This window comes from Scardinius erythrophthalmus (genome assembly GCF_964197995.2).
Source record: "Scardinius erythrophthalmus genome assembly, chromosome: 24".
NCBI lineage: Eukaryota > Metazoa > Chordata > Actinopteri > Cypriniformes > Leuciscidae > Scardinius > Scardinius erythrophthalmus.
The window spans coordinates 12,909,022-12,928,406 of NC_138244.1; the positions used below are offsets into that span (position 1 = coordinate 12,909,022).

Sequence of the window (19,385 nt, forward strand, 5' to 3'; positions counted from 1 at the left end):
TGGTTAGGGGTCGGAATAGAATATACAGTTTGTACAGTATAAAAATCATCGAAACACAACGTTTGGAAAACCAATCATGGAAACCCTTGAAACATGGAAACCCAACGTGTGTGATTTGAACAAATGTATTCTTTAGGATAAACCCCTTGAGAAGCACCATTTCAATATACAAAACACACACAAAAAACACATCAACAACAACAACTAATATATACACACGTATATACACACATTTTTTAATTACTCTTTTAATACTTTTACATGATCTTCAGAACTAATTTTTTTCAGTATGAATAATTCAAAAGCATTTATTTGAAATATAAATATTTTGTCTTTAGTGTCACTTTTAAACAATTCAATTTGGAATTGCTGAATAAAAGTATTAACATCTAATTTTTTCATACAAGGTAGTGTATCACAGTTTCCACAAAAATGTTAAGCAGCACAACTGTTTTCAACATTGATAATAATAAGAAATGTTTCTTGAGCACTAAATCAGCCTATCAGAATGATTTCTGAAGGATCATGTGACACTGAAGACTGGAGTAATAATGCTGAAAATACTTTGCCATCACAGGAATAAATTACATTTTAAAATATATTCAAAGTTATTTTAAATATTGTAAAATGTTATTACAGTTTTATTTTTATTACTCTTATTTAAAAAAAAAAATTATCAAATACAGCCCTGGTGAGAATAATAGAGGAGGTTAACTTCCCTTTTGTGTGCTCCTGTCACATGAATAATCTTAGTGGCTCTTAGGAATTCCAGTTTTAAGTGGCCGAATCCACTGGGATGCGTATGAACCCTTTGATGGTTCTCTCAAAGCTGAAGATCCTGCAAAAAGATCCATCAAGACCTAATGGTGAAAGACTGCATGTCTGAGCTGTCGGAGTCAATTTGTTTGGGAGTCACAGTTACATTAGCATGAACTTTTTAATGTCTGTTTATGATAGACGGGATGAGCAAATGTGCATGATCCTGTCGAAAAATATCTCTGAAGGCAATGGCACAGGTTGCTTGCAGATGCGCCATCTGCCGAGAGGCTGGTCCTACTGAGACAATATGATTTGTAGCTTCTAAATGTGGTCCGTCTTGCTGTTTGTCTCACATATAACTATGATTTTGTGCCAGGCAACTTTCCTGGCTCATCTTGCTTCAAGAAATATCCCCTGATGCCGTTTCAGCATGGTTAAATTTAGCAATGGGAACTTTCCCACACTGCATTGGCTGAACTGACCATTGGTGACACATAAAAATCCGGTCCTTGGAGAATTCAAGGACTAGAAATTTGGGTCAAGTTATTTTTATTATATATAGATGTCTTCAGCATCATTACTCCAGTCTTGTCTCTTATGTGTGTGTGCGCGTGTGTTTTTTGGAGGGTGAATGGTAGAGGACCAGTGAAAATGTTACCGAACAGTGGATGTGACTGCCCAAATGAATCGGGAGAGAGCAGCTAATGCGTAATGCCACCCTGCAGATAAATGAGAAGCTCTCCTCAGCTGCCAGATTTGATTAGGCTGGTGAGACTCAAGTGACCCTCAGGAGTGTTCATTGAGAGAAAGATGCTGGACTTTTGCCAAGTTTTCTCACTCGTTCAGATGACCTCCGAAGACGCGCATTAAAATCATTCACGTATCGGTACGCTCTGGTTTCACTCTCAAAATCAACTCTCCGTTCACTTGCTGAATTTACCTGAAGGACACATTGAGAAATGCATGATAGTCCCACCTTCATGCCATTCCAAACCTATTTACCCTCTCCTGCACTGCACGAAAGGAGACATTTTGAAGAATGTGAAGGCCACTTTTGCATGAAAATAGTTTTCTGGCTCACAGGTTGTCTACAACTGGGCCAATCTTGGTGTCCTGATTTTGAACATTCCTTGTTCTGTCCCGTTTGCTCTGCATGCAGTAATCCTATCAAGCACTAGACTCGGAGTTAACGTGACTCTTCTGGCCTATTGTACAGCACATGCCAAGTGTTTTTGTGTCATTTTCATTTTATTTACCGGCAGTACTTCAGGACAGAATGCACTGTGTTTTACAAGGCATGGTCCAGATAGCCAAAGATGGTTGACTAGTTGTCCAGCAGTCGACTAGTCATTTAATGACGTTTTTGATGCTAAATAGGATAATCCCCTTACATGGGACACCCTCTTTCTAAAATATTCTTTAAAAACAGCTAAATGAAACATTGTTTCCTAAATAATTGCTTAAAAATTATCTTAAAAATATTAACTTTTTTTAAGTTGACAAAGTTTTTATTATTATTCTATACATGCATTTATTTACTTATCACTTCATTTATTTTTATTTCTTCTTTATTTACTTTATGTATTTTACTTTTATTTGAGTTAGTATTATATACCATACCAAATTATTTGGTGAATGAAAAATAAAAAAATCCTTTTCCACAGACGCCTGGGCCCCTGATCTTTCTGAAATGTATCTCTTTAATACTTATAAGGACAGTGATGTTTTGAGATAATTGACCTTTATATACAAACAGCTTCGACAGACTGCAATCAGAGCCCTAAAGCTATAAATGAATCTAGCCGATGTCAACTACCTACCATTTTTAGTCATTTCACTGCTCTGTATACCCATATATAGGATGTTTTTTTTTCCCATATACAGATTGTGGATTGCAGATAATGAAATTTATGGCACTTTCATCCCGGTCTAGAAACAAATAAAAACCCTCTGTTCCTCTTCTTTCCCCAGTCTTGAAAAGGAATGCCAGCACCAATCAACCTCTGACTGAATCCTCTGTCAACAGAGGGAAAGAGATGGGAGAGACGGAGGACGAGCGTGCGTCTCAGGCCGGCCAGCTGTTTGAGAACTTTGTGCAGGCCACTACCTGTAAAGGAACTCTTCAGGCCTTCAGCATCCTCTGCAGGCAGCTAGAGCTGAACCCCTCCGACCACAGAGGCTTCTACAGCAGCCTGAAAGCTGCCGTCACTTACTGGAAGGCCCAAGGCCTGTGGGCGAAACTGGACAAGAGAGCCAGCCATAAGGAGTATAATAAGGGCAAAGCCTGCACGGAAACCAGAGTAAGTCTACAGAGCTCTATACGTGTCCTTCAAATCTCACACTACTTTGAGGAAGCAAAAATTACTTTAAAGAAATAAGGGCACTCTTTGAAAGGCTGGTTCAGCGAGGTAAGTTTGTTGATGTAGACGACGACAAAGATGTCAAGTGTACGTGTGTGGAATTCTGACTAAAAACGTCAAGTTGTGTAACAAAAGAGAATTGAAATAGCACAACAACTCATTTTCATTTCCACATTTGTTAGTCAAATCATTTTTGACTGATATAGTGGCAGAGATCGCTGTGGCGGTGGTCGCCTTTGTGAAAAGTTTGTTCGTTTATAAAACGAAACAGGAAATGAGGATCAGCATCATTTAGTTTTAGCCGTTTTTCTGCTACAGTTGACCGTTGGACTGAGGGATCAAGGGTTAGGAGGACATGAGTCAGGATTTTTGTCTATCTAGAGCTTTTTTAGAAGAGTAGCGCATGCATTGAAATATCTTTGTTTTTGAGATCTGAATTGTAATATTAGCATTGGCATGGTTTCACTGAATTTTCGCCTCTGAAATCCCATACAAGTGATTTTCCTCATCAGAGTGATTCAATAATGTCGCTTTAACTTATGAGAATGGCATGATCTCTATGCTGGAGTGCCATGCTAAGATAATCTAGGCTTACTCTATGTGAAGTCTGAATGCTAGCTAGTGTTTGGGCTATTATTATTGTGTTAGCTTTGGAAAATAAGTCGTCTTTTGTTTAACTATAAGCTCAGGCTGACTGTTGAAGTCTACTAAGCATTAACTAGACCATTGCTTTATCGTGTAGACATTTGTGAGCAGTCAATGGAAGTGTTAATCTCAGGTCACTTGAATTAGCATACATGTTGAGATTGTTGTTAGCGAGTTTTGCATGGTGGTTTTGCACTTTGCCTGTGGACTTATTGACCTTATTTGAGCTTGATAAGGTGTTGAAAGAATCGGAAATCCCAAAGAATATTAGTTTTGCAGTTTATTGTCAGGTTAAGGAGATTTCAATGCTTTCTGGGGCTTTGGCTATTCATTTCTAGTGTTTTATCTTGGTCTCTGCTATTGTGGTGCAGTTGTAGTTTGTTTGCATAGGTTTGCATTTCACATTGTGTGCTTTAGTTTATTGCTCACATATTTGTTGACTTGTTCCACAACAACATTTTTAAAGAGATATTTCACCAAAGAATGGAAACTCAAAATACATTAAATTAATTTGGGCTCTCAAGTTCCAAAGTGACAAGCATTAAAAGGTTTATAAAAATGGGTCTTCAAATTGTGTACATCCTCTGAAGCCATTTGATAACTTTGTGTGACAAACAGACCAAAAGTTTAGCCATAATTCACTTTTGCATATTCAAACTCAATGCATTGCAATCGTTCACTATACGTGGTTGTTGATGATTGGTCATGTCTTGATATCACATATCTTGATATCACAGATTCACCTTATTGACACATAACTTAATATAATACATATTTAAATAGATGTGGAGGGCAAGATTTACAGTAAATAATGCCTTAAATGTATTGATAATTTGACTTTGTTTGACTCTTAGTGCTCTATTTTCAGACTATTCTATCACAGTGGTCTTCCATGCTTGAGAGACCATAAGATTAATCCTCGAGCTTGGCTTTTGAATGTGGGTCAGCTGCTGTTAGCAGTTAGCACTGCCCTGGCACAGAAATGCCTTCCTGAATGTCTTCAGAAGTAGAAATGTAAAGTGACAGAAGCCCACAGTGATGCTGAAAGGGAGACTTCCAGTGATCATGTCCAGAACAGGAAACATGGACACGCTGACTCATCTCACAGGAAGTTGGGACCATCAGGCAAAGGCTAAGATAAAGAGTGATGGCAGAAATTTTTCTCATAAAATTTAGGTTAGGGTCAGTTATATGAAGGCACCTTGTTCGGACATCCTCTGAGGTGAAAAAAAATGTGGATATCAATGGTTAAAATATTACGTTCCTCAAGGCCAAGTCTTTTGAAACTGTGTCAAACACCTACAAGTTAGAGCAGCAATTCATTGTGTGTTCAATACAGTCTTCTTGCTTCACCCTTACACACCCTTGGCATCTAATTACAGGTAATAAAACTGATAAAAGTGTTTTCGCCATTTTATGATCACTTTGTACAAGCCTTTAATGGATATGTCTGTTTATACACCATATTTAGTCAAATAAAACGGTAACACTTTTTACAGTACAGTCATAATCACAGTTTTGTTGTGAAGGACAAGTAAAGACGTCACCCACAGCCCTGGCTTGTTGGGGTTTGAAGTAACAAGTAGGGAGATGAAATCATACCATGTGGTTGTGCCAGAAGAGTGGGTATGCACAAATTGGTTTTGATTGGTCAGGAAGTTGATGTATGTGGACTGAGGCAGTGAGGTCATTAAGTCTTTGCTTACACTTGTAGAAGTTCTCCAAAAAGCCGAGCAGTTTTATGTAATTGTAAATACCAAACTTGTTTGTTTCTACAGTGTCTCATCATTGGTGGTGGCCCATGCGGCTTTCGGGCCGCCATAGAGCTGGCTTTGCTTGGCGCCAAGGTGGTGGTGATTGAAAAGAGGGACACCTTCTCTAGGAACAATGTCCTTCACCTTTGGCCTTACACCATCCATGATCTCAGGAACCTTGGAGCCAAGAAGTTCTATGGAAAGTTCTGCGCTGGATCTATAGACCACATCAGTAGGTTACATCTGCTCCAGTTACAGTACCATGCTTTTGACGACACTCTTCACTGATAACCCCATCCAGTCATCAAGAGACACACAAAAGGAACATAAGATATGGTTTCACTATTAGATCTTGCAATCAGATTCAGAGATTTGCATATGAGCTTGTTGAATGAGATTTTCAGACACACTGGCCTTTCTCTTTCAAGCTCTGGCAACTGAACCTATTGTAAGTCTGATATGTTCCTATTTATGGTCCCTGAGATAACACCAGTCCAACCTAACCAAAAGATATGTAAAACATTCAGAGTAGCCGGGATTATGCAAATGTCTTTTTCCATGCTTCTCTCTTGAAAGATATTGGTTGCCTTTTTACAGCTTATGTTTGTGCAGCACAAATGTATACATTCTTAACGTATATACATACATGACTTAATGTTTTATTTGAACAAATAACTTGAGGTTGTGAGTACTTTGAATGATTCTTTAAAATAACCAAGCCATAGAGACAACACAATAGAAAGATGTTGTCTTTTTATTTTATTTTGTGTTGTGCTTTTTTTTTTTTTTTTTTTTATTTGATTTATTTTATGTTCTGTGATTATTATTATTTTTGCTAATTATATTTTATTTTATAATTTTTTTTTAATTACTTAATTTTTTTATTTAATTAATTCTATTTATATAAAAAAATATTTTTTATTTATTTTAAATTTCACAGAACACAATCTTTTTTTTTTTTATCTCATCACATTTCATTCAAACTCACAACAGTACTGTAATGGTCTCTCGTCCAACATCAGCACAGTTATTGGACATGACAAAATAAACCATATAAATGGGTTTCCTAGTGGATTTGATGGTGACTTCCTAATATTTTTCAGGTATTCGTCAGCTGCAGCTCATGCTGTTAAAGATCGCTCTCATTGTTGGGGTGGAGGTACATGTCAACGTGGAGTTTGTCAAGCTTCTCGAGCCGCCTGAGGACCAAGGCACTGATGGTAATAAATCATCAGGTCATCTTAGTGCTAACCATCTAGCTTTGAGGACTACATTGGCACAACATTCACCATGGTGTTACCTTGGCTCACATTTACTGTCCATGATGCAACCTGACAGACCTGAGACATGTGGAACTCCAAGGCATCATAACATAATCCCACACAGCCATAAAAATAACTATAAATGCGTCCAAGAAAGCCATCACCTGTTTTCTTTACACCTCGTGTGGTCTGGAAAGGGTTGAGTAATCATTACCTTTCGTCTTATGTCATTCTTTGGCGGATTTACACACCCTTTTGCCAGTGGCCCTACACGCACATCCACGTGCACATCCCGGCAATTGTGTTTAAGAATGAGATCACAGACAAAGAGCAGCAGTTAACCGCTTTTCAAATTTATTTACTCTGTTTACACTGTGGGCTGTGTTTCTTGCAGCTTATTTAACACTCTTAGTTAAAAGTTACTCTCTTTAAAAGTGTCTTTTATGTAATTCTAATACGCTCAATGGGCCTAACACTGCTTGAATGTCAAATTACCAAGGGATTGTTGTATCTTCCTACTTCAAGATCCTAATGGATTTATGGAAGCAAAAGCAGGGCTAAACCAGATCATGAAAATTGACACCTTTCCCACTATGTACCCTTGACGCACACAAGCCACTGATACCGAGAAGGTTTGTGCCGTTCCTCCGAGTCACTGGCACTCAACAGTCTGCATTTTGCAAATGATAAACCCTCAGTTCTGTACTATATATAAAGTCAGGGGTCAGAGGGGTCTATAGCACCTCTCCTGCAATGCATTGCTGGTTAAAAGAGCATCACTGGCCTTATGTCAAATTATTAAGGCCTCACACATGGATAGAACGTGAAGGTTGTATTTTCCGATACATGTAAGCTTTTCTCCCTGGCGGCTTGACAGTTACACACTGAGCTGGCTGTACTTTTAGAGTTGTGGTAAACAAAAGAAAGGCCAAATTATTTTGTTTTCCTCTGAGCTGAGCCTCTTTGAGTTTGACCTGGTGTCTGCATTCCAGGGCCTGGATGGAGGACGGAGATCCGCCCGGCTGATCACCTGATCTCAGACTATGACTTCGATGTGATAATCGGAGCAGATGGAAGGAGAAGCACTCTTGATGGTAAGCGAATATTCAGTTATTGAAATTTCTTTCAGCATGCATAGATTCAAAGTGGCTTGTGTTTGAAATCGAAATGTTTTACTGTTCCATAAATCAGCTGGGGTTAATTATATCCTCATGTGTCTTTTAAATATATTATCTTGGAAATGGAGGAATGAAAATGATCATATCCTCTAAACAAACATACCTGTATGGAATGGTACTTCCTCTTCGGAATCAATATTGATCTTGGCTGTAATATTTCTGGATCTCAACTGGTTGAACATGATTTTATTCAAGGGTTTTATTTCCGGCACATGCACATACTCTCTATATATCATTCGTCATCATTATATATCATTGTTATATACGTAAAATTATATAGACACATTATGGTTTATGTATTTTACATTTTACAAATATTATTAGTAGTATAGCAATATATTATATATTAACTTTAAATATTATTGTTTATAGTATAAATAATTGCTCAATTTGTATGTATTTGTATTGTATTTGATTTTTTTTTACCATTATAAATGTAAGTAATGTATCTATTATATTAATATAAAATTATATATATATTAAATTATTTATATATATATATATATATATATATATATATATATATATATATATATATATATATATATATATATATATATATATATAATTCATATATTATAATTATTCATATATTATAATTATTCATATATTATATTCATTTGGAGTGTTTATTATTATAAATGAGTATTATATTGCAATACAAAATATTAATTATATATATATATATATAAATAAATAAATAAATAAATAAATAAATAAATAGATAGATAAATAGATAAATAGATAAATAAATAAATAAATAAATATATATTAGGTTATTTTATTTTAAGGTGTTATTGTTACAGTGTAATTAGACATTTTAAGTACTGCAAAATATTAAGTAACTGCATGTACTTACTATAGGGTTAGGGTAGGATTAGGGTTTGGTTCAGGGTTAGTTGCATGTAATTATGCATAATTTATAGTTATTACTATAGTAACTACATCTAACATATGTAACAACAATGACACTGTAAAATAAAGTGTTACCTAATATTATTACTTTGGCTCTATTTTGTGTACCAATCAAGCTTATACTTGAAACTTGAATTTGTTTAGTGCAAATATTGTTGGTCTTCATGATAAATTGTTTGCTATGTTCCTCATTTGAAAGTCACTTTGGAACAATGCATTAATGTAGATTATCAAATGAGCAGCAATAAGCCTACTTCCACATACAAACATTTGTCTCCACTAAGCACATTATTGCATAATTTTGGGCTTTGTTCTCCACACATCATGTGGTGGACCAAACCAACAGATTGAACTCTTCAGAACATCAACACCATACAAGAAAAATGACACCGCAAACGTCTTTGTCTGTGAATGACACATTTAGCACTTTCAGACTGGAATCTTTCATCTTATGAGATTTGGCTCTCTGAAGCATGATAAACCTGCTTAAAAAGGCTTTAACATGCTCACTCAGTCAAGAAAATTGCCCCAGTGATTCCAATTTCCAAAAACTGTCTGTCCTACATCCAGTCTTCCATTCCTTCAGAACACGGGTCAGCTCTTTGTGCTTGACAGGAAGTTTGTTAACCCACCACAGGAGGGGTGGAACATGACTACTTTCATTGCTTCCTGCTGACACAGTCACAGACATGAACTGATCCTAGATCAGACTTAAATCTGCTCTCAAGTTACAATAAGAAACCTTTGAACCATGCTATGCTAAATTACACTGAGGCGTGTGAGAAGCACTCAGACTGACATGTGAATTATGGGTTTATCATTATTTTTTAAATGTGGGATAGTGGTGGTAAACAAGCGCTTGGTGTTGAGTGCTACCATCAAAGCAAAGACTGTATTTTGCAATATGTTGTTCTGCAAATGCTTTCGTTTTGCACAGGTCAACGAGGTCAATGTGCATTTATTTTTGCAAATATATGCTGCCTTAGCAATTACATTATCTTATCATATATTGATTAAAAAAAACAAAACACATTGATCATTTTAAAGGCAACTTGCATCTTATCTTATACTTAAAAGATGTAAAAAAAAAAAAAAGTATTTATCTGAAACTGAAACATTACGTTCCAAAGTATATTTGCTATTAGGTATATTTGCCAATCAACACTAAATAAAAATCATGAATGCAAAGCTGAAATCCTCTCTCTGCTGCAGGCTTCAAGAGAAAGGAGTTCAGAGGGAAACTAGCCATTGCCATCACCGCAAACTTCGTCAATCGTAACACCACAGCTGAGGCCAAAGTGGAAGAGATCAGCGGAGTGGCCTTCATCTTCAATCAGAAGTTCTTCCTGGAGCTCAGGGAGGAGACAGGTCAGTGACCTTCTGTGCATGACCACAACTTCACTACCACAAGAGCTGGATGACAAAATGATTTAATGTTTTTAATGCAAATTACATCGTAAGTCAAATACTGACACATACTTGGAATCATTCCCTAATGGTTCCCCTCCTTAAAGTGGAGATGAGCAAAACTGGATTGTATTCTTCTTCTGAGACAGATGTAATTTGTCAAAGTTATTAATAGAGCTTAATTCATTTTACACAGCGATTCATAAAACACCAGCAACAAAAGTAGTCAACACTTTGCACAGTCATGCTAATTGACCTCATTTATCTTTTGTACAGGGATTGATTTGGAAAACATCGTCTATTACAGGGACAACACGCACTACTTTGTCATGACTGCAAAGAAACAAAGCTTGCTGGATAAGGGTGTGATCATCAATGTGAGTTGTGGGCTGTTTATGGTGAACGGTTTAAAAAATGTAATAAATATGTAACAATTGAAATGGAGTTTAAAAACTTTTTTGTGCGTTTTATTTACATTAACAAATATTATAGTAATGAGTATTTAGTAATAAAATATAAGTATTTAATTTAAAATTTTCTATATTAATTTGTAAAGCATTTAAAGATCATGGTAGTATTTGTTGTACTGTCTTTGGGCCCTGTCTTGCACCCAGCGCAATTGACTTCGACGCATGTATCATTCCTATTTTGCACCCACGCAAAGCGCGCTTTTCCCTCCACAGAAGCACGTCGCTAAACTAGGGAATTAACTTGCGCTCCCCGGGGCGGTTCAGCGCAAAAAAGGAGGCGTGTTCCGGCGCAAACGTTCCTTCATGCTATTTTGCAGGTTTAGAAAACAATTGCGCTACTAACCAGGAAAAAATAGTTTAAAGTCAGTGTGGCGCATTATTCATAATGTTATTCATAAGCTATTTTAAGGGCGCATGCTTGGCCATAATCAATGTAGCGTGTGCACAATGTGCATACACTTTGATTCTCTCATCTACACAGAAGCAGTTTTCATTTTTGCAAATCATACATTATTACGACAGACAGACAGACAGACAGACAGACAGACAGACAATTTATTATAAAAGCATACATCTAGCTTACACATTTACCCAAATTATCATACGCCTTTTTAACCTATGTTAATTTGGGTGTGTTTCTCCATCCCCAACGTCCCTGACGAGAGCGTTGCTCTCCTTGGCTGTGAACCGCTCCTGGCGCGCGTCTGGCAAATCCGCCGTTATAATAGGAATCCGCTATAGAACAAGCACACCTGCTCTTAAAGGGAATGTGAGATGACGCTCTGATTGGTTTATTTCACGTTACGCCCAAACCACACCTATGAATAATGAAGCTACTTCAGACCAACCCATTTTAGATTTGCGCCTGGCGCAAGAGTCATTTATCCCGCCGGGAAAATAGCAACAGCGCCCAAGACCTGCCCACAAAGTTACTTGCGCTTTGCGCTTTGACACTTGCGTTTCAGATCGTTAAAATAGGGCCCTTTAAGTCTTAAATAATCTGATTTATCTTATTTATTTTTTTAGATAATTTTAAATGTTTATCACATAAGATGTAGTTTAGTAGTAAGGTAAGGACTTGGATTAGAGATCTTTAATGATTGTAATGAGCTTAATTTGCTAATGATAAAAATCTATATAGAAGATCCTCACTATTGTGTAAAAACAGTCATTTGTGTGTTTGTGCAAGTGTACATGTGCTATGGCGAATATTAGTTTTCCTATGATAACCATTACAAAGTGGATATTTTGTTCTTTGAGTGCATTAGAAATAACTATTTCATGTTTATTATGAAAAGAAACACTATCAGGAAGCCTTGTGTTGGTGTCTGTGTTAGATGTAGTTTCTCAGAGTATCATACAGGATATTACAGCACAGCTGCTGAGTGATTGAAGCTCTTTGTAGTGTTTGGAGTTCGTCTGGAGTTCTCTCAGGCCCTTAGACAGCGGCCCCGACCGGTACTCTCAGTGGAGTCTATAGAAAGCCTGATGATGAAACATGGCTCATAATTCCAGGATTATGATGCTGCTGCTGTACAATCCACTTAACCTTAAGCTGCTTGTTGCAGTCAAATTTGCCCTATTATTTTGACATGCCTTGATAGGATTGTTTGTGATTACTTGACATCCATGCACATGCACCTAAAACTGATCTCAGTTATCACAGTGGCCCTAAAAAGTATCGACACTTAAGTTGCATTGAATAAAATAACTTAAATTAAATACATTTATTTTGTTACTTTTTTATTTTATTTATATAATTTTTTTTTTAACAAAATATCAAACCAAGTGACATTTTATTTTAAAGAATGATAGTGCAAGTACACTTTAAGAATTTTTTCCTCAGAATATTTTTGTAGTTAATTGTTTTTTGTCATAATTTTCCATTTAAAAGCACGTTTCCTCTGTTTTTTTCATTCCCAGGACTATATTGAGACCGAACGGTTGTTGGCAAATGACAACGTGAACCAAGAGGCTTTGCTCTCGTACGCCCGTGAGGCTGCGGATTTTGGCACAAAATACCAGCTGCCCTCTTTGGATTACGCCATCAACCACAATGGCCAGCCAGATGTAGCCATGTTTGACTTCACCTGCATGTACGCCTCGGAGAACGCCGCACTGTTGAGGGAAAAGAACGGACATCAGCTGCTGGTGGCGCTGGTTGGAGATAGTCTTCTGGAGGTAGGCGTCATCTTACAGCATACTGTATATGAGGAGAAAGATCAATAGTTACATTCTTGATTTTATAGTTTTTTTTTTCTAATTGAAAAAAACTATTTGTACTATATAATTATATTAGAAATGTATTATTTATATACTAATTATGTATAATGATAATGAATATATATTATGATATTATAATTTAAGTAAATAATTAACTTGAATTTCAGAATATTTTGTCCACCTTTTGCTTTAATATCAGCAAAACTTAAACTACACAACTACACATCACGAACCTTAAATATTTACTTATTTTACTTCTATATTCTCTTGTTTTGTGCTCTTTGGTCATTTTTGACAATATTTTTTTTTTTTTTTAATTCTTTACTTAATCAGAATGGTACAAAACTCAGTAAAGGTTTTGGCACTTGCTATTTGAATACATACACCAACAAAAAAAATCATGGACATGAAGGTTAAATGATCCTGAAAATAATTCACATGTGTACTCCTCGTTGTCCAACGTGACCGCTTTGGAAACTAAATGAAAATTTATTTCATCTAGTGGAAATGTTTGGTACTGCGCCCAAACAAAATCTTACTGAAAGCTAATTATTTTTTAAGATATCAACCTAAAATTTGAAACACAACTTTTTTAGATTTATGGCTTTGATTTTCTCACAGTTTTGGAGTATAAACATGTTTGGGAAAATATGAATTTCATATAAAATTGAAGTGAAGTGTTTTGGTGCATTTTTCATAATAAACTTACAATTAAATAACTTTGTTCACTTTTTTAAAAACCTTTAAACTTTAAACTCTTTCACTTCAGCAATAATCTGCAAAGTGTCTTTAAAAAGAGACTAAACTAAAATGTCTGTGCTTCATAACGTTCAAGATTTATTACGGTTTAAGCTGGAAATTTTATTTGCAGGTCTATTCTTAAAAAGTGGTTAACGTAATAAATGGATTATAACTACAGCATAAATATAATTTAGTGCGATAAAATCCCCTAAAAATACAAAATATTAAATAAACATTATCGAACCAAAATATAGTATATTCATTTCATTGAAATAAAATAAAAAATCTGTAATTTTTTACCGCCCTGCAAGGAACACCAGATGGTTAAATGTTTAAATTAGATTTAAATTTATTTTTGTAATGATTCACTTTTTTTTTTTTTAAGATTTAATTTTGGACCTCACTGCATGTCTAAAATTAAACAGACAAAAGATAGTTTACTTTAAGTTTAAATATTTCCTGAGTTGCAACATGCCGCTTGACTGTACAGTGTTTTGTTTAGTGTGGCCTGTAAACATGCCATGTTTTCTCTTCATCTCATCGGTCTCCAGCCTTTCTGGCCCATGGGGACAGGATGTGCTCGAGGGTTTCTGGCTGCCTTTGACACAGTGTGGATGGTGAAGAGTTGGGCTCAGGGCAAAGGACCCCTTGATCTTCTGTCAGAGAGGTGCGAACATACTCCATCACCGCTGCAACTCTCCAATGAAAAATATATAATTTTTTGGTAAAAAAAAAACAATGCCCTTTTTTTTTTTTTTTTACAGGGAGAGCATCTATAGGCTGCTGCCTCAGACGACCGCAGAAAATATCTCAAAAAACTTTGAGCAGTACACCATAGACCCCGCCACACGTTACCCCAACCTCAACTCATCCTGTGTACGACCACATCAGGTGAGGCCGCTGCCCATTATCACCATATGCATCTGTCTTCCCCCTGTGATTCCTAATCTTTCTGTTTCAGGTGCGACATCTGTACATTAACGGCGAGCAGGACTTAAGTTCTCTGGAGCGCAGTGGACCCACACGCAGATCCGCAAACATCTCCAGACGAGGTAGATTCAATATTGTTTGTCTTACAAAGATGGCAGGAAATTTGACTGCTTGATTCTGTTCTGATGTTGAAACTATGATCACAAAAATCAATGCAAATTCAACCGATCCCTGCATTTGCTTTGCAACAACTTGCAATTTTGGCTTATTTCTGAATTTCCACATAAAATTGGAAAAAGAAAGCAATATCAGGTAACGATCCCCCCTGACCAATTTCTATTGAACATGCTAACTCCGTGCTATAATCACAATATGACTAATGTCTTATTTTCACTCAGCCCAACTTTCAGTTTCCTCATACTCTAATTCAGGGGTGCCCAACCCTGCTCCTGCCGATCGACTGTCCTGCACAGTTCATCTCCAACCCTAATCAAACACACCTGCCTTTAATTTCCAAGCGATCCTGAAGACGTTAATTGGTTGCTTCAGGTGTGTTTGATTAGGGTTGGAGATAAACTGTGCAGGACAGTCGATCGGCAGGAGCAGGGTTGGGCACCTCTGCTCTAATTAGTGAATATGATGTAGTGGCACCATGAGACCCATGTTTGTCTTATACTGGCTTCACCTGGATGTGGCCTCACAGGAACAAAGATTTCCACACCCTTTACTCAATCAAAAGGGTCATGTTTCATAAAAGATTCAACAAAAGCATGTGCTGGCTTTTAGTAAACCTTATCACTTCAGGTTTTACTCTGCTATGAATATGAATTGAAATAAAAATGTTTTGTAACATAAAAAATTTCTTTACATCAGTCCTTAATGAATAAGTAATTAATCAAAATAAATGAATATCACTGACCCCAAACTGGCAAGTATTATAAAGAGCAGGGTCTTATTTGTCAACATTCAAAATTTTATCTCTGAATATGTATAATGGAATATAAGTTTTGCTCTCAAAAACGATTCTAAACCTCCTAATGATGATACAATTTGATTTCAGAGTCCGAGGTGCGTCCCAGCCGGCTTCTGCTGTGGTGTCAGAAACAGACCCAGGGCTACAGGGGGGTAAATGTGACTGACCTTACGTCCTCCTGGAGAAGTGGCCTGGCTCTGTGCGCCCTCATTCACCGCCAGCGGCAGGACCTCATGTGAGCAAAACCCCTCACAAAACTGGCTGCCATATTGATTGTCGCATGATCTCACTCTCATACGGTTTGACAAATGCTCCATTATTTAGCGCCTCTTTGATCTCACACACTCGGCGGTACCTCATTCCCTTAAGCCATCAAAACAAGTTGTTTCCTTTTACCGAAGGACAATAGCTTTGATTTTTCAACTTCATTTCCCCTGCGGCTTTCGAAAGTATTGTTTTTTATTCAGTTGGGTGAATAGATCAACAAGGACAAATAGGGAAGATGACTTTTTCCAAAAGAAAGGGGAAGAAACAACATGCCCATGTCTTGACCTGTCCTCTCACTAATCAAAACAAGCTAGCATCATGATTTACACTGGCATCATAAAGTAATTTTCACGTTTCTGAAATTGCCATAAATCTTGAAGCCCCTTCTGGATGTGAAGGAAAATGTGATGGGGACTCACAGTGAAATTATAAATCGGCTCATCCAGTCATCACACCATTCTGTGAGAGGTTGTTTGACAAATATTGTTGTCCGCCAAGGATACCGATTGTGAGAACACAGATTCTCAGTTTAATGGAATGGCATATCCACCTGATAAGGTCTTTTTTACCTGATTCTCTCTCCTGATCTGCCACTTTATCTCACTTCTGTGGTCTGCGCTTCCTCTCTTTGTCCGTTCCTCCAGTGATTTTAACTCCCTGAACGAGGCAGACTGCGCTAAAAACAACCAGTTGGCGTTTGACGTGGCGGAGCGGGAGTTTGGCATCCAGCCGGTCACCACAGGAAAGGAAATGGATTCCGAACGGGGGCCAGACAAGCTCATTATGGTGCTCTACCTATCCAAATATTATGAGATGTTCCGCAACTCAACTCAGTCCAACACAGGTAAGGCTTTCCTCACTCTTGCACCTCAATAAAAAACCCAAATGAGTTTTCAAAAAAATTAATTTGGGGTGTATCAGTAATGTATTGTTATTAAAAAATCTGAAATTTGTCAAATGTACCCTCAAATTTATTCTAAAACTCTTCTTGAATATACTTTATGCCAAATAAAGTGTGAAGATCTCCAATGCCACCATTTAAAGAATGTTGATCTCAACATTTGTCATTTAACTCTGTTTTCAGATATAGATTGCATTAGCCATCTAACATGTTAAAGAGCTGACATGTTGCACATTCTGCATAAGTTACAGCAAGGCATTTTAAAAATGTTAGCATCGCAGATGTTAACTTGCAGATTGTGGGGTGCGGTGTTAGCTGATGGTGTGCATCTGCTGTACACATGCTCTCTGGTTTTGAGCGTTCTCCAACTTGTAATGTATTAAGATTTTATTTTTAATCTCTTGCCTTTAAGCATGTACTGTAAGCTTCAGCAGTGTAGTATTACAGGTACATGCTAGCATCTTGTTGATAACGCTGGTGTAGTATTTGTTGAACACACACTGAATATGATGCTATGTGTTCTGTTTGCAGGTGTACCCAAAGAGACTGATACAAATAATGAAGACTATTCATCAAAAACCGCAAACTCTCATTACAACTCGATAAATAACACACAGCCAAGGAAGAGAATCCCAAAGGTAGTGTTTTTACCCTGTTCACTTTCTCTGTGACATGCATCCCTTTATCCAATGTAAACTGAACCTACATCTCACCCCAATGATGTAAAACACAATACCACTCCTTTATCCAAAGGTTGATAAGAAGTTGGAAGACAATGACACAAACAAAAAGAGGAAGAAGGCTAGTAGTCATCTGGAGGAGGTATGTTAACTTGCCCTTGTGGTGTTAAAGGTTTTCTTTCTAAACATTCACTTTATTGATTTACTTCCCCTAATTGGTCTGTTTCTTTTCCAGCTAATGTCCAATCAGAGTGCGCCCCCTGTAGGTGAGAGAGAGGAACAGAAGGAAAATAAGGTGCGCTCCATGGCAACTCAACTGCTGGCCAGGTTTGAGGAGAACGCGCCAAGCTCTGGTTTGCGCAGACAGGTACGGCTCCACATCTCCTTTTTCTTTTTTTTTCCGGGATCTAATCCGGCTCCTTAACCGTAATATAAATACCCGTATTTGTGCAGTGAAAGTAAATCCTCCGGTTCATCATATGCAGGATCTGAGCATCACACACCACAATGAAGATATTTGATTTGGATGCATGATGGTACATTTCAAAACATGACATGTTTTGTTTGACCGATGTTAGACAGATATTTTCTGTAGATGTGATCCAGATTTTCAAGAAGCATGTGTAGTGGTTTTTCAATAAAAAAGTGAAATTAGAAGAATTATTGTTTTGACTAGTTGTAATCCCTAATGCAGTGCAATTGTGTTTTTTCACAGTCAGCCTGCTGTTTTGAGATTAGCAGCGGTCATTAAATGTTCTGGCTGCTCAATTATAGGCTTAAAGGATGTAGGTCACTCATGGAGCGTTAATTCTCCATAACTGAAAATGAACATCTACAGTAATGAACGTTCTTTGCTGTGCAGTTGAGAAGTTGATCATAAGGCAATCTGAGGTTTTTATACCGTTTCATTCAGTTGCTCTGTTATCCTTATGGTATTCGTTCTTTATGTGAACGGGCCTTTACACTTGCTTGCTTTCCTTTTTCTGTGGCTCTTTCAGCTTTCCTCTGATCTTTTTCTATCTGTCCTGTTTCTTTCTGCATCTTCTATCTCCCCTGGTGCAATGTTACTGAAACTAGTCTGAATCTGAGACTGACTCTGCTGACAAGCCCGTATCTCTGGACATGACTGAAAACCCTCGCTTTGCCAAACCTAAGAGCCAGCCCGCACCCTCTCCGCCCCAGACCAAACCAAAATGGCAGGTATGCTCAGCCAGCGTGTCAAACATCCATCATTCCACATTACTTAAAATCACATGCATCAGTGTATTGATTTCATGTGTGTCCACTGCTGATGTGACGCACATCCATGACACGTCACTAGATCGACATTGTTCCTAGAATAACATTCCTATCAATCAATCATTGCATATATGTTTTCCGTTATCAGTCGTTCCATGTCGTTCCAGTGGATGTTGATCCAGGAACACATCCTACTTGTGTAAATCATGTTAAAGGTCTTTTATGTGGTATGGTGAATGTGATTTCATGTTGAAGTACATGTTTGTTGATCCTGGAACAACGTCCCTCAAATCTGATTGGTTGATTGGAATAAGTTTAAAGTTTGTCAGGTTAGGCTTATTTACTGTCATTTCACTCTGATTTTAGGGAGAAGTTATAGGTAGGGTTAGGTTTAGAGGTAGGGATAGGGTTTAGGAATACATTTTAGGGATGCACTGATATATGCACCTATGCCAGTAAGCCAATAATTATTTCATGTTATGGCTGATAACCAAATTTATATATATATTTATATATATATATATATATATATATATATATATATATATATATATATATATATATATATATATATATATATATATATATATATATATATATATATATATATATATATTTATATATATAAAATTCAAATTTAAATGACTTAATAAAATAATTTAATTTAAAATGTTTTAAAGA

General features: G+C 36.9%; 1 protein-coding gene across 6 annotated transcripts in view; it reads left to right on the forward strand.

Moving 5' to 3' along the window:
- The window catches only part of mical2b (microtubule associated monooxygenase, calponin and LIM domain containing 2b), a 49,392-nt gene that overhangs the window by 6,241 nt on the left and 23,766 nt on the right, over positions 1-19,385 (forward strand). For 4 of the 6 annotated variants that reach the window (XM_081356662.1, XM_081356661.1, XM_081356665.1 and 1 more), the window contains exons 2-17: positions 2,731-3,059; positions 5,543-5,750; positions 6,622-6,738; positions 7,773-7,874; positions 10,086-10,241; positions 10,557-10,657; positions 12,674-12,931; positions 14,266-14,381; positions 14,479-14,605; positions 14,676-14,766; positions 15,705-15,852; positions 16,529-16,728; positions 17,317-17,423; positions 17,539-17,607; positions 17,701-17,832; positions 18,543-18,665. In XM_081356662.1, the coding sequence (XP_081212788.1) occupies positions 2,796-3,059; positions 5,543-5,750; positions 6,622-6,738; positions 7,773-7,874; positions 10,086-10,241; positions 10,557-10,657; positions 12,674-12,931; positions 14,266-14,381; positions 14,479-14,605; positions 14,676-14,766; positions 15,705-15,852; positions 16,529-16,728; positions 17,317-17,423; positions 17,539-17,607; positions 17,701-17,832; positions 18,543-18,665 (2,319 nt within the window). In that variant the 5' untranslated portion in view covers positions 2,731-2,795. The remainder of the gene's footprint in view (positions 1-2,730; positions 3,060-5,542; positions 5,751-6,621; positions 6,739-7,772; positions 7,875-10,085; positions 10,242-10,556; positions 10,658-12,673; positions 12,932-14,265; positions 14,382-14,478; positions 14,606-14,675; positions 14,767-15,704; positions 15,853-16,528; positions 16,729-17,316; positions 17,424-17,538; positions 17,608-17,700; positions 17,833-18,542; positions 18,666-19,385) is intronic. The other 2 variants (XM_081356664.1, XM_081356663.1) reach the window with 1 other exon arrangement.